This window comes from Lampetra fluviatilis, chromosome 12 (genome assembly GCF_964198595.1).
Source record: "Lampetra fluviatilis chromosome 12, kcLamFluv1.1, whole genome shotgun sequence".
NCBI lineage: Eukaryota > Metazoa > Chordata > Hyperoartia > Petromyzontiformes > Petromyzontidae > Lampetra > Lampetra fluviatilis.
Genome location: NC_136286.1, coordinates 11806477 through 11822046, shown reverse-complemented (window position 1 = coordinate 11822046; position 15570 = coordinate 11806477). Strand labels below are relative to the sequence as shown.

The 15570-nt window shown below is 48.8% G+C and overlaps 1 protein-coding gene across 2 annotated transcripts in view; it reads right to left on the bottom strand.

Annotated features, from left to right (window-relative positions):
* Positions 1–15570, bottom strand: part of LOC144935188 (fibroblast growth factor receptor 2-like) — an 82127-nt gene that overhangs the window by 6084 nt on the left and 60473 nt on the right. For both annotated transcript variants that reach the window (XM_078861667.1, XM_078861668.1), the window contains 8 exons: positions 12044–12243; positions 10845–10993; positions 10056–10177; positions 9468–9578; positions 8605–8798; positions 7693–7815; positions 4642–4712; positions 3865–4002 (listed from right to left, as the gene is read on the bottom strand). In XM_078861667.1, coding sequence (XP_078717793.1) covers positions 3865–4002; positions 4642–4712; positions 7693–7815; positions 8605–8798; positions 9468–9578; positions 10056–10177; positions 10845–10993; positions 12044–12243 — 1108 coding nt within the window. The remainder of the gene's footprint in view (positions 1–3864; positions 4003–4641; positions 4713–7692; positions 7816–8604; positions 8799–9467; positions 9579–10055; positions 10178–10844; positions 10994–12043; positions 12244–15570) is intronic.

The window sequence follows — 15570 nt, the reverse complement described above, 5'->3', positions numbered from 1 at the left end:
CCGGGGGATTTAAAGAATCGGCCCACGTGACTCCTGAACGCGAGTTCAGAACGCGGTTTCTCCCGAATGAGATTTACGAACGCAATTTGTGAACGTGATTTCTGAACGACCAAGATGAGCGATGCCACCTGAGAGATAGCGGCCTACGAGAGGCTCCTGCGTTTGGCCTTTACGATTCCGTTGAGAAGGACTTCCCACAGCTGTATCATGTTTCCCGGTGACTCGTTAAATGTGTAACACACTGGTTACAAGACTATAAAGATATCCACATGTCAGCGCTTAACATGGTTGTTAATTGGTCGATCATTGTTCACACTGATTAAAAGCAAGTGACTGGGGAATAATTCATTAAGTGGCAAATTAGCGTAATGCTTAACCCTGTTCACATAAACACTTAAATCAGTTTCCATTAGGCACAGAAAAGGTTTCCTCAGCTTAGCACATAAAAGTTAATATAATACAATGTGATATAAATTTGACAACTTTGCACGCAATTTTCAACAGCGTTCCCCTCCCCTCCCCTTATAAATAACGACCGTACATAACTGTAAACTACACCCTCCCTAATCATTAACCTCGTGAATTACATTTTTTCTCTTGGATTTCTGCATTTATAATACATGCACATTTCTGCCAACCAAAAAAATCCCAGGTAATGCATCGTTTAGTTGCCGACATCCTTCGCTTTAGGTGTGGAGAAGGAGTGAGAAGTGGCCGCGGTGGAGTGAGGGGGGGCACGGACGCAGACGAAAGAATGCGAGGGTTTGAGCCGTGCCACTTTGCACAACTTTGCTTGCTCCAAATTAAATATTTCACACCTGCACGCACTTGCAGTAAATCATCCCAATTCACGCAGGGAGGTCGAGGAGTTTGGAATGCGAAGGGGGAGGGGGGAGGGATGTAAGGTTAGGGCTAGGGTTAGCTTGGGGGTGGACACTGGCATCTGATCGCAGCCCTGAAGATAAAGCAAGATAGGCCATTTTCCAGACAGACACAGGTTGCTTGTGTCACTGAGCCAGCCGGTCTGAGTATGCCAGGGTCAGAGTTCAACAGGAAGGGTTCAGAGAGAACCAACCTAGCATATCACCCAGAGCCAACCCACTGTATAACATTCCATCTCTCAATCAGTCCATTATCATGCCATTTCAGGCCAATGCTGTTTATCAGCAGCCTGCATATTACAGGCACACATTCCTCACGCTCACTCACTGCCGTGTTTACACAGTGCCCCCGAACGCCCCCCCCCTCCTCCTCTCCTGCTCCCCCGCCGTGTATAAATCACCGGACGCAAGAGATTTCAAAATCTGCCTTGCTTCATGCTCCCATGGCGTCGGTGCTTACGCGATTAGTACCCCGCTGTGGACAGACGGCCATTTGTTTTATGTCTGCGTTACACAAGGCCGCGGCGGCCCAGCGCTGTTTGTGTTGGTGCAAGACCCTCGTTGAGTGACACACGTGATTGTTAAATAAGCCAAAGTAAACATTTAAAGTTGATATTTGCTAAATATTGGAGTAATAGATCTGATTTTTTTAAACACTACTCGCTTTTTTGTGCACCAAGGCAGCGAAAAATGTATGTGCACGCACCTTGGAGGGGAAGGGGTTGGTTGTTTTTAAGACCCAAAATGTTCATACGGCAGTCACTTTGTTAAAAAAAAGGTACACAATGCAGGAAGTGACGATTCCAAAGTGTAGCGCTTTACGTTGAAATTACGTTAAGATAATTTTAATTACAATAAAGAAAAATTGGCAAAGGTGAAATCAGTTAAAGGAGAACGTGCCAAACACTTTCTCTCTCTTTGTGCGGCGTCCTTTCTCAGAGGCGTGGCGCCTTCCTTACATTTAGTTCTGTCCATGATATTTACTCGAGAGCTTTGCATTGGATACCCCTCCTAATTGTATCCAATTGCTTATACAGTATATTTAATAAAGTCCACACGATATTAAATGTCTTGCTGTCTCGTTTTGTGTATCCAAGAAATTGTACTTGCCTTGCTTTAATTATTCTGAATACCATTCTTGGTGGGTATCCTACTGCTGTCCGTAATACATTTATGTTACGCAGTATTTGTCTGTCTGATAAATGTTTAACATCCTTCTTAAAAATAGCCTACCATCTCAAATAGGCCTACATACATTTTATACGTGCCAGATTTTGCACAGGACCTATTCAAGGCAACTCCTCCTGTGAGGCATGGTGTTTTTTTGTCATGCTCTTGTGGGGAAGCTGTTTTTGTCATGCTGTAGTTATGTACTCATAGTCATGCAACAACTTGGCTATGTGCCCACGATTCCATTCCATGTTTGTTTCCACAAAACTCTGCGAGGGACAGCGCCGCTGCAGAAGGAGGGGGGGAGGGATAGCCCGGTAGGTCTCTGGGTAGCTTGTGGTCATTCCCAAAACTTTGTCGAGGAAAATCGCGAGAGACCAAGAAAGGGAGCTTAGAAAAATAACTTCTGCCATCTAGAGCTCGGCTTTACACTGTAATCCATGATCGTCGCCATCATCATCATCGTTATTGTCACTTTTGCAGAGCCGAATAATTTCCCCTGCTATGCAGCGGCTGAAATTCGGCGTCGTTGGCCATAAAACCAATTCTTGGTGGCACCGCTTTGGCCGTGTCCAAGGTAACGAGGGCAGACAAATAAACTGTATCGCTAAGGGCAGCCCGTTCATTGTGAACACTGACGTGACTGACCGTGTCCGTGGACTGGGATAAATGCTTTTGTTAGAAAGCTTATCTTGCATGGCTTAGTTTTGTGGGGGCTGTCATCGAGTCGTTTGCTCGGTTGAGATGGCCAACCTGCGTTGTTGTAGCTGCAACATCAAGTGACAGTTTGGAATGGATCAAGCAATGGCCGGCCACACAATCTGCCCCCCGCATACGGCGGCAGTGATCCACACGTCCGGCAGATCGTGACATCGATCGGGGGTGGGGGGGGGGTGTCGTCAATAAGTTGCCATTGTGTTTGGATTTCGGGGGGGAAATCCACGATGATCTCTCGTTATCCATTTTAATTGGGGGAAAAAAGTGTTTGTGATAAATTGCTGTTTGTTGCTTGGAGCATGCACCGATGAGTAGCAGTCCATTGCTCTTTATTTTGCTGTACCAGTCTCCAATGAATGTGATGTCTTTGGCCAGGTTCTTATGTTTTTTTAAACGATAACGTTCTCTGTTTGCTAAACCAACACCTGATTGTGAGTTCAATGTATGCAGTATGCACAACAACAATGCTACATTGATAGGAATTGGACCAAGTGAGCAATCAGCAGCAATGAAGCACACAAGTAAACAACTGTTAGGATTTTTGACTGGGCCAGGTATAGCTGTTATACCAGCTTGGTGATCTGCTAATTCTCCTGCAGTTATGGTTAACGTCGCGCGCTGAGTGGCTGCAGCGCTCAAGCAATCCGATTATAATACAACCTCGTGCAAATCTCAAAGAAACACGACGCTCACAGAAAAGGTTCGACGCCACGTGTATCGTGAGCACAAGCTGTGGCTTTTAAGCCGATGAACTGATGCATCGGTGCATGCTTATGAACTGTGGTTGACACCTACGGTTGCTATGACAGAGCCACACAAACGGACACGTACGGAATAAATAAACACACAATATCTCATTTCACAGAACTGTCCCTCCAAGTAAAAAAATAAAAAATGACACTTCCCATCAACCACAAGACCTTCGGGGGAATGCATCATTTCTCCAGCATCGGTTCAATACGAGCAAAGCTCTGGATCCGTTTTTAACACAACATGTTTCATCAGCAGAGTCGGGCTCGCTTGAACCAACGCCGAGTGAACTGCCAGACGTTATTGGCAAGGGTGCTCTGTGCAAGACACGGGGGGTCCTACTCACAGCTCGGTGGAGCAGAGGGCCGGCCTGTCCATGCGGTGTCCCTCCTTGAGGAGTTTGAAGAGCTCCTCCACGGGAATGCCCGGATAGGGAGAGCCGCCCAGCGTGAATATCTCCCACAGCAGCACCCCGAACGACCACCTGAATGCGACGAACGCGGAGCAACGGCCGTGAGCGAGCAGCAGACAGGTACACACTCGCACACTCCCACACGCTCTAGCACACTCCCATACTGCCCACACGCTCTCTAACTGACGGTCACGCTGTTCTGTACGGCGACGCTGTACGAATGCAATTTGTTCTGTAAGGGAGAATGCGTTCCCACTCAGATGTGTGTGGCCTGGTGGTCATCTCCACCCACCACAACAACCTCACATGATGATCCCTCATCATCATCTTTGATATAGCATCTTACACACTAACAGCGATGGATTTACAGTCTATAGGCATGAGTTTTAAACTTGTCAGTCGTTACAATTACAATAAAAAATTGTATTTACAGACTGAACAGAAGTTCCTTTAGCCGGGCTGCGCGCGGCAAGTTACGCACGCGGGCTGCGCCATCGCCCGCTGTACGGCAATGGGGGGTTCTTGCCGCGTCTCGTACCGGGCCAGCCCCTCTGTCCCCCCGTGCGGCACCGGCGAGCGAGCGCCGATAGCCGACAAACCGGCGACGTCGCAAAACGCGTCCGGCACTCGGCGATGGTGCCACTGGCTCACCTGGCGCTTAAAAGTGAAAACCAAGTTACCCCCCCCCCCCATCCGCGGTGGTGCACTCACACGTCGCTCTGGTGCGTGTACACGCGGTCGAACAAGGCCTCCGGCGCCATCCACTTCACCGGCAGACGACCCTGAAGGGCGAGAGCGACGCAACGATCAACGCGGCTGCGATCCAGTCGGCCGTGCGGTAGAATCCAGGTAAAAGCACTCTCACTTGGGGGCAAGGCCGGCTGTGCTTATATCCAAAGCAGTGTGCTCATATCAGAACTTTCCCCTTTGCCTTCCCTCCCGTCACCAGCGTAATGTAAGCGCGTGTCTCGATTTTATCGGAGGCGTGCTTCTATAAATTGCACTTAGTGTCCAGCGTCTGCCGTCTAACGGCAAAACCACGTGTAGCAGCAGCATATCTGCCGCTGCGGAGCGAGTTACGTCTTCCTCTGTGTGTGCGTGACTGCGTATACGTGCGTGCGTGCGTGCGTGCGTGCGACCAAAAGCGCCGACAGATGCCCAAGTCAAGTCAGCCACCCGTGCTGTGGCTACAACGCCGAACGTGCTTATTCTTTGTTGGGGCCTTTTAAGCGGCACGATTTACCCACGCAGCCTGCCTCAGCTGCAGCAGGGATGCCGTTAACAGACGTCTCTTTTGGGGAAGGGCGCAACGCAAGTCTCCGTTTTCATTGCAACATTGTATATGCAGCGCACCTGTTCCTTTTTACTTGGACGTTATAAATGCCTAGAATCCCTCTTTTTTTTGGGGATTTGAGCTGTGTTAATGAAGTGCACCTGCATTATTAGACATGGCCAATCTGTAAGGAGGCAATGTGACAGATCAGGCTCAAGAATGATCATCTTGTGAAGGAACATTGCATGCCGATCTGGAAAATAAGCACCATACCCTGCACTGCAAAGTAGAACGAGCAATATTCTCATGTTAAAATGTAAGGAATATTCTTGCCATCATCCTACGTAAATATTTTAAACTTTAAAGAATATAGTTTTAGGAATTGTCTTTATCTCAATACAAGTTATTAGAAAAAAAAGCTTACATTTTCACGATAAAGATATCTATGGAAGGAAATCTGGTTTGGGTTTTGGCACTGTGATATGTATGGCCTTTGATCGTGTTAATAAACTAATATACCAAAAAAATCATATCCAAACAACCCAATAAAAACATTCAAACGCATCCTTGCCGACCACAGCAAGCCTAAAAAAATAATTCATTTCCCATGAGCTACACAAAACGGTTTCAAAGGTCTCTGCCCTCCTATTCTTCGAATATAAAATGTTCAAGAAAAATAAATAACCGTGCTTTCCCTTCCTTTCACTATTTCATGACCGTGACAAATATTCTGTACGCCGGTGTTGTGTCGAATGTCGACGGCGAAAGCAAAACAAACTCCCCTCACCGGCCCCCTCTCTACACCCTCCACAAACCGCAGTGACAAAGGGGAGGGAGTGATGGGGGGGGGCATAGTGGGGGGGCATGGTGGGGGGGGGGGGCCCGCTCTCCAATGCCTGCACACAAAGGGCGTAAGCTAATCTGCTTGACCTGTAGCTGTGAAAATAACCGGTCACGAAAATTGCACGAAGCCTTTTTTGAGGAAATCGTGCAAAGAGGGCGAGTTGGGAGAAAAACAAAACCTGCCCGTGCCATATGTTGATAATTGTTGTTTTTCCCTAAATGTCAAAATATTCACGTGAAATATTAGACATGTCTACATTTATAGAATATTAAGTTAACCGACAATGTTATTCACTCACTTGGCGCTGCTGGCTTGGCTTAAATTTACTTGGTTATGAAGCTGGGCATTACTACGGTTACTGTAAAAGCCCGACTGCACACGTGCTACATAAGGCTATGTTATGGTAATTACATTTTAAATTGTAATTAAAGCACATTTTCAAAAGCAATTAGAACCGCAACTGTAGTACAAGTGGATGTTTTAACTACCTGAAATAATTTAATAGCAGAATTATATTGTCACTGGGTGTCAATTAACCATAATTACTTTGTAGAAAACCCGGATTAAGTTTGTTTGCAACGGTTAACTGGGTTGCCGCTTAATTTTAATTCGGCTTCATTACTCGTAAAAACATCTGTGACGACACGTATGCACGCCGACGGCTAAACTGACTGCATAAAATCCACCTGATGTTTTGTCAAATGATGTTCACCAAAGTCAAAAATGAATCCCATGTTGAATTGGACCAATGACAACTCACCAAGTCGCTACGGGAGGTGCACCGCTACCCCACGAGAGGGGCAATTCCTTGCAGCCATTTAGCAAAGTAATATAATAAGCGTTGCGTTAATCAGCCGTGAGCTTCAGCAGTGCTCAATGGTTCATGTGATGGTGGCTCTGAGCTGCAAACAGCCAAGAGAGCAGCCTCGCTCTTTCTGAACCACAAACATAAACTATTAAAAACGAAACTATTTTTATTTTACCAGGTAAGGCCCTCCTGAGCTGCCTAAATCTTTCTCAGCAGCGACCTGGTCACAAATGATAGCTCAACGAAGTGACTTATCATTTGGAAATTTATAGCAGCCATATGCTCTCAACGCACGTTTCTAAATGTGGAAGGAAAAACCAGAAGACGGGAGAAAAATCCACGCGACCACTGGGAGAGACACGCAAACTCCAAATATACAGGCGTCAGGGTCTGGATCGAACCCACGAACTCCTGCATACCAGGCGAGGGAGTTAACATCTCCTAGCCACCACTGGGCTAAGGGGCTCCCACCCAATGCCGTCCACCCTTCACGATCCCCCGCCGCCTCCATCCTGCGCGCTCCTCCAAATCTTCTAACCTCGCACCGCCGTCTCATTTTCTATCGACCTCCCTTTCTCCCTCCACCTCCATCGGCCTCCATTCTGCTGTTCACACTGCCCATCTGTCACGTGATGTCCTCGCGAGATGTCCTGCCCAAATCCGTTTGAATATTTTTTATTTCGTGAATCACGCCCGTTATCTAATTGTCGTCCCTCTTCGTTACGTTCGCAGCCTCCTTTCCCGTTGCTCTCCCGATTAAGCGGGAGGCCAGCACGAAGCGGGACGCACGGCGCGTGATGCCAGGCAGCGCGAGGCCACGGAACACGCTTGACTCACATTAGACGTCTTCTTGTAGTAGTCAATGTAGTTGACGTCGCGGGCGAGGCCAAAGTCCGCGATCTTCATCACGTTGTCGTCCGTCACGAGCACGTTCCGTGCCGCCAGGTCTCGGTGGATGCACTGCGTCGCACAAGCATCATCGCGAAGAGAGCGCGCGATGCGAATCAACAAAGATTGGAGGCAAAAATGCGCAAGCCCTGCAATTGCTCGCTCACGCCACTGGACGGGAGGGGCCTCCCAGTGGAAGGCGCTCTCGAGAGCCCTTGCAGAGGGCATGTAGGCCTAACTCGTCCTTGCTCGTTAAAGCATCTTGGAAGAAAGAGGGCGGAAGTGTACCCACGGTTTGCCCCGCCACACGTGACCTCCACCTGCACAACGTAATGTGGTGTGCCCGTTTATGCCGCTGGGTGGACAAAGGTTGGGATTTGGAAACATCCAAAACAACCGCGTGTGTAAGTGGCATCATCGCGTTCATATACGGCAGTACCAATTATGATAAATAATAATGGTTTCACTCGCTCTATGCGGGTTTGGTCCGTGTGGTTTCCCGTATATCCTATTTCTCCCCAAAATTCTCTCTATCTGGTTTGAATTCACCCATAACGCTGCGATGCGATCGGACGTGGGACAACATTGTGTGTGTACTGTACCGTATGTTCCGTGTGCGCTACTCGGCAGCCAGCCGTGCCACGCGGTTTCGCTTCGTGGAACGCACATACCGTATAAAGCGAGGGAAACCTGTACTCCTCTCATAATAACCCCTTGGTCACGAAAACTATCGTCGATGCATTTTCGTGCAAAATCCGGGAAAAGGTATGTTTGTCCGATTCCTTACGGCAACGTCAGAAAGGCGAAAGGGGGCAAAAATTCGGACGCAAGCAACAACGTCGTCGGGCGTGAGCGGCGAACCTTCTTGGAGGCGAGGTACTCCATGCCCCGCGCCACCTGGTAGGTGAACGACACCAGCTCCTTGATGGAGAGCTGTTCGCCCTGGGCGCTGGCGGCGCCCTCGAACGTGTACTCCGTGCCGGGCGGCCGACGGGCGCGCAGGAACTCGCGCAGGTTCCCCTTCGCCGCAAACTCCACAATCACGTACAGGGGCCCTGGGGTGGAGTGGGTGGTGGGGGGGGGGATTAAGAGGGGGGGAATGGAGGTGGTCGGATAAGCGCTGGGAATGGCAATTATCAGAATCCACATTTTGAGACCGAGTTACGACGACTTGACGCCGAGGTTGTCAAATCACTTGTGAATCCAAATTGCAACCGGAAGGTCAAGATGTCGATTCGCGGTCGTGGATGAACTCGGCCCATCGTGCCTCTGGGTCGACGTGCATCACTCTGCGGGAACTAAGAAGCAGTTTCCCGCACCTCCGATTAGCACAGTTGGCTACGTACGGTGCAAAAGAAGTTCAACATACATATATGAATGGACTGATATAACTGGCACGGGAATTCCATCTGCTGAAGTAGGACTGGCAATGAAGATTAAAACCCCCGCCGCCCGCATCTCAATGTTTTTCCTTCAGTGATCCGTTACGTAATACATCACACGGTGTGCGTCCGAGTGAGCAGCAACTCATTACCAAGCGCACCTCCCGCACCTCCGATGAGCACGGTTGGCTACGTAAGGTGTGAAAGAAGTTCCACGTGCAAGCATGCATACATACGAGCGATCGGCTTCTGTTCCTGCACCACAATTGTCCACGTCGCCTTTGCAATAACGGAAACCATGCAAATTTCCCCATCGCGAGGGAGCCGCCGCTCCACACTCACCGCCCTGCGTGCACGCGCCCAGCAGGTTGATGATGTTTTTGTGCTTCCCGATGTTCTTCATCATCTCCATTTCTGACACCAGGTCATAGAGGTCCTTGTCCGTGGCGTCCTCTGCGTGTGGGAGATCGGACAAACGGGCGAATGTATCACATCACTGCAGCCAAGGGAGCTATGCCATTAGGGTACGTAAGTCGAGTAACAATACGTCGGTGCGTTCATGGTGCAGTTAGAGAGTACGTTGCGAACAGACACACGGGACTGTCAGAGCCCACGGATGAAATCGATCGTTCAGACAAAAACACGGAATTATAAAAGCGGTCACGATTTAATATTTGTCAACGCGTGTCAGCGGAAACGGTTCGTGTGCCGGTACTGGACGCGTTGTTGCATCGTTGAATCGTGAGAGGTGGCGCCGACTATGCGGGGGGGAGGGAGTGGGTGCCCTCATCTGGCAGCGAATCGATCGTGGGCGACGACGATAACAATGGTGTTGGCGGCCAACTGACAGTGCCGTCAAGGTTCAGCGTTCCCACGGCCGCCACGCCAGCGGGCGGAGCGCGCGCGGTGTGCCCGGAGCGAGCGGCTCACCCTTCAGCATCTTGACGGCGACGCGGAGGCTGCGGTTGGGCTTCTCCTTGTCGATGCCCAATGCCTCGGCCATCACCACCTGCCCAAAGCAGCCCTCGCCCAGCGGCTTGCCGAGCGTCAGCCTGCAGACGCGCATGCAATAAAGACAATGATCCCACGCGCGTAGCCTCAACAGACTGTTGGGGCAACGGCGAATGCCGCGACCGCTAGGCCACCTGACGAATGATCGATTCGTTGATTCACATCGATTCGCTAGCTCACGATACGACACGATCCATCGCGTGCGTTGGGAGCGACTCTTTTCAATTCGTGCGTTTTACCGTATAGCATGGGTTCAGCCGATTCCTGCAGAGGCGATACATTTAAAGATAAAATAATATAATATACATAATCTCGAACTGAATCAGGGTAATAGATTGTGACTACAGCTGGGTGATTCGTCTATTAAGGTGACGAAAAATAGTAGTCGGCTACTTTTTGTGGTCGATGACTCGGGACCGTTTATAAATTGTGATTGCCCTGGCATCCTGCATCCTCATGAAGGTGGGAAACCCCCTACAAGCCACGCCCTGCGTGACGAGGCCAACTGTGGAATCTTCCCCCCCGCCCAACTATTATTCGCACATTAATAACGTACACGTGCATCGGTTGGCCCGGCTCGACCTCGGATGGCAGGGCGGGTAAAAGCGTCAAACGCCTCTTCATTTGCTTCATTGCCGAGTAACAAGCGAAGAGGAACAAGAACAATAGGAGAAATGATCGTGACGAGAATGATAACAGGTGACGAACCATTCCCGAGAGAACTCCCAGCGTGGATCTTCGGTCAGCTCGTACTCGGAGACCCCGGCCAGCGTCGGGGAGTCTCCCGACGAGAAGCGGCCGCCTCGCATCACGAGCGGCACGCTCGAGTTCATCGAGCCGTTCGACTCCACCGATACCTGGAGGGCAGCAGCAGCGGGATCCCCACATGCGGTTAATAATGGACGTCGATGTTGAACGCACGCAATGGACACGGCATGCCCACAACCACACGTCATACCCAGAGAGCCACGCACACGCACACACCCAAAATCACAAACTCGCACACACTTGCACACCCACAGCCACACACACACAGACTGAGACATTTGACATTGTCGATTTCCTATTCGAACTATTCTAGCAGTTTAGGAGAGGGCTTCAGAGGTAAAAATGTGTAAATCCCTCGGTGCACAGACCTGTTGTCCATGCACAGCAAGTGCTGTTAGTGAGCACCTCTGAAGGTTGGCACGGCGCATGAAAGTAATTTAGCCAACACCAAACCTGGCCTCCTTTGTCTCCCCGGGCATTTTGTTAACACACCGCTGCTAAAGACCGTCCGGCATGGTGTGGGCTTCTTGCTGCCTTATGCTCCACAGGGAGCGAAGAGGAGTAAGTAAGCACCAGGAACTCATCTAAGGCTGAGTCGACAAAGGGGAGGTCCAGAATGAGTCTACATATACCCCACTGATGTTCGCCGCAAGTGGGAATTGATCCCAGGTTTCCGGGTTTGTAGCGCAGTGCACTAAACCAATATGCTACCACTGACACACACACATGGTGCGACTGCGAATGGTGGCACCACCACCAAAGATCCCCCGTGTAGCCTTAACAGACTGTTGGGGCCAGTGCTGTTAAGCGAGCACATTTGAAGGCCGACACTGCACACGAGGGGGTGGGTGGCCAGCACCACGCTCGGCCGCCTTTGTCTCCCCAGTGGCGATGTTTACTACACACCGCACCAGGTACTCATTTGAGGCTGAGTCGACCTAGGCAAGGCACAAGGCCGGTTCAGATAATTGTCACTGGTGTTGGCCGCGAGCAGGAATTTAACTCGGGTCGCTAGGTTCGAAGCACGGCGCGCTAACCGCTACACTATCGCTCCCCATTAACCACTACGCTACCACTGACACACACACAACACACACACACAACACACACACACAACACACCATCATCATCACAATCACCTGTCTCTTGAGAGGGATGCCCTTGGAGAGCTTGCAGAGCTTGGGCTCATTGAAGGGCGGCTTCTGCGCCTTAGGCGTCCGCATTCGGCAAAATACCACGACGGCAATCATCATGAGTATGAGCAAGCCGGCCGTGCAATAAATGCCAATTTCCAAATAATCTGGGGGAGCGAGGCCGACCTTCACCTCAGTGCTCTCCGCTGTCGGGAGGGGGGGGGGTCACGGTGGCACGAGGTCAAGCAACGCAGTGTGAAGCAAACGCACGACGCGATGGTACCGCCCGGTAATTACGCAATGTAAGTATTATGAACTTCTGTGTTGATAAGCTGCATAAAATAAGTGCTAAATGTTAACGATTAAACAATGCATTTGATTATGGCAGGTAGGAGCACCTGGTCCTTAGAACTGTACTGTGTTAATCGTGTTAAGTTTGCTAAACGAACTCAATGCGTCTTCTTGGTTCTTTCGGTAAAGTCACGTAAGAAGGGAAATAATAAAATAATAAAAATAAAACATAATAAAATACAATTCTCACGACGTTTCGGCCACAACGCAAGCAGCCGTCCTATTTCCGACAGACCTGGTCTTCACCTGAGGACGGCTGCTTGCGTTGTGGCCGAAACGTCGTGAGAATTGTATTTTATTATGTTTAATTTTAATTATTTTATTATTTCCCTTCTACGTGACTTTACCGAAAGAACCAAGAAGATGAATCCCTGCAGTCACGAAAGCTTTAAATCGAAATTGAACTCAATGCGATTAATAAGCATCGCTAGTTGCTTAACTGAACGCGCTGACTGCACACACAAAATGAAAACAAAGTAAAAGAAACATTCAATATCTCAGCAATGTTTTCCTGATAATCCAGTTTGAATATCTCAAACTTTCAACTGTGAACATGGCATTATCAGGAATACCGAAACACGGGCTGCTTTAGCGGACTGAGACTGCGGAATGTGTCAGAGATGCGTTAGAATTTGTGAAAATATTTTGATGAGTCCCCTCGTGCACATGTTTCAAAATATTAATGATTTTTTTTAAATGTTAAGTTTAATCAGTGAGACCCACCCTAATTGCTAGGCTAATATCTATTTCACAAGACCTAAATAATGTACCAATACTATTTAAATGAATTATTAAATCACTCTTAAATGTAACTCAAGGCCAACATTGCATGTGAGATGTTCATAATAATTTGAATAGCCTTTGTGATTATTCAACATTGCATTTTTCCACGTAATTTAGCATTCATGCATATACAAAATTAACATTTAAATTGAAAAACTATTCAATTGTACTCCAGTATTGTGGTCAATTATGCAACCCTAAGAAATACACTTGACTTGTAAAAAAGCCGTATTTGGATCAAGTGTTTGTGTTTTTGTCAGCTAAAGCAGTTCCGGTTCAGTTCCTAGCAGCCCCTCTCGGCCAGATAATCGAGTTTAGAGCAGCATCTGCCCAAACCGGAGGCTCGTTTATTATCGAGGCGCCGAGAGGGAACAACTGCTGCTGCCGCTGCTTCGTAAAATAAAGACAGCGGCATCAGCTGCTAGGCATCAACACCCACATGCAGAAAAACAAAACACGCGAATGGATACAAACTGCACACTTTCCACGACATTGCAAAGTGCTTCCGATTACATCTGAACCCATCTGGACACACAGGCTTTCTAAGGACGTTTTCCTGGGGGTTTTTTTTTGTTGCGTCCTTTTCTTGGAATGCATTTTAAGAGTGTGGCTGATTAAAAGAAAATCCAATCTCTTTGGTTCTCTTGGCGAGGGATGGCGGCTCAAGCACGTGAACAATCTGTTGTTTTCGCGGCGACTTTTCTGCTCAAGAGTCAAAAGGGGACTTTCTCGCAAGAATCAATGGCAGCCAGTGCCTGTCCCACACCTGACCGGGTGATTTCTGTTGCTCTGAAATCCGTGAAGTAATAATGCTGACAAAAAAGCATGTGTGTAAAAATGTATATTTCGTGTGTACGGAGAAAGTTTTTTTTTTTAAAGCCTCTCATGTCACGGGCTAAACTGGCCACCAGATGCTTCATTGTTATGACTGGAAGGGAGCACCTACAGCCAGAGATTTTCTGCCTCTTCAAATAGTATTTGGCACAAATCCCAAAAATAACAAAATAAACCAAAATCCACTGCCAATGAAAGTATGTTTCTAAATATAAGCATCTACATCTATATTATTGAAGTAAATTATTTTTGCGAACAATAAATGCATGTCATAAGGCTAATCCGATAGTTTACAGGCTTATTAATAGTTCATGCCTTAAACGATTCGATAAGGTATAAACACGAATCGGGATATACGATTTCATTTCAAGACCAATTATGTGTCTCACTTGTACAATTTTGTTCACTCCATTAGCCTAGATGCAGCAGGCCTACCTTCGCGTACAACTTGGGACAAATCGTAAACGCTCCTCACGCACGCCTCGGCGCGCGCATCGCGAGCGTAACGATTCATTCCAAATTGACGAATCGATGCCATCGTTAACTGCCAAACGGTTGACCCGGAGGTCGAGGAGCGCGTGTGCGCGCGCGCATACTGCCCACACGGAGGCTCCCCTCTTGAGAGTTCTGCCCCTGCCCAACGCCCCCCCCCCCCCCGCCAAACACTGGATGCAGAGATTCTCAGCTGCTGCGTTCAGTGGCTGCGCGTAGGGCAACCTGCTCCCCCGAAGCTGGTCCAAAGCAGCAACTCTTAAATTAAATTCATCGGCGGATTTAGCGTCGCGTTTGGGAGTCAATGGGGGCCGGGAGGGATGCCGGACCGTGGGAGATAATTTGAGCGTAGACGCAGACGCGCCGCCGTTATCCGGCTGCGCAACTGCAGGAACACGCTAACGTTTTGAAGCCGTGCGGATCGCGCCGTTGAAGGAAATGTGAGCCGCCGTCTTACAGGCCAAAACAACGTAATAAACGCCGGATTGGGCGGCAATTCTCAAGAGTAATGCTGAAAATCGATGTCCCACATTCTGACGTGACGTGGATAAGCAGTTCTAAAAATGAGCGACAAATGGAAACTGTGCGTTAAGCCGCAGAACCGCTGGGTGTAATGTGCCTGTGTTAGTGCGCACCTCTCGATGAGCATAAAGATATTCGACAAGTATAACATTATTTAGCAACAAGGAGCCAGCCAACTGCCGAGCGTGAGCAGCCAATTATTATACACCACCACCACCACACTATGCAAAAACGAGATGGAAGTTTCTTTTAAGTCCGTAAAAATGTGCAACGTAATAATAACTTTTCACACAACGAGGTTGGGATTGAGTTGTCTTTGGAGACCGAACCCACGCGCCTCGCCGCCAACTTTGTGAACCGTGTTTTGCGTTTCGTGCACCCGATGCAAATTGGTCGTGCCCAGAGAAGCCACAATGGCAGACACTGAAAGGACCCCCCCCTGTGACAGGGCTCCGCTGCCGTTTGTTTTTCGAGACGCCGTGTTCCCAAGTTTCAGTGAATCGGAAGCACTTTGTAGGAAACTGCACGCGTATAGCATTTATCAAAGAAGA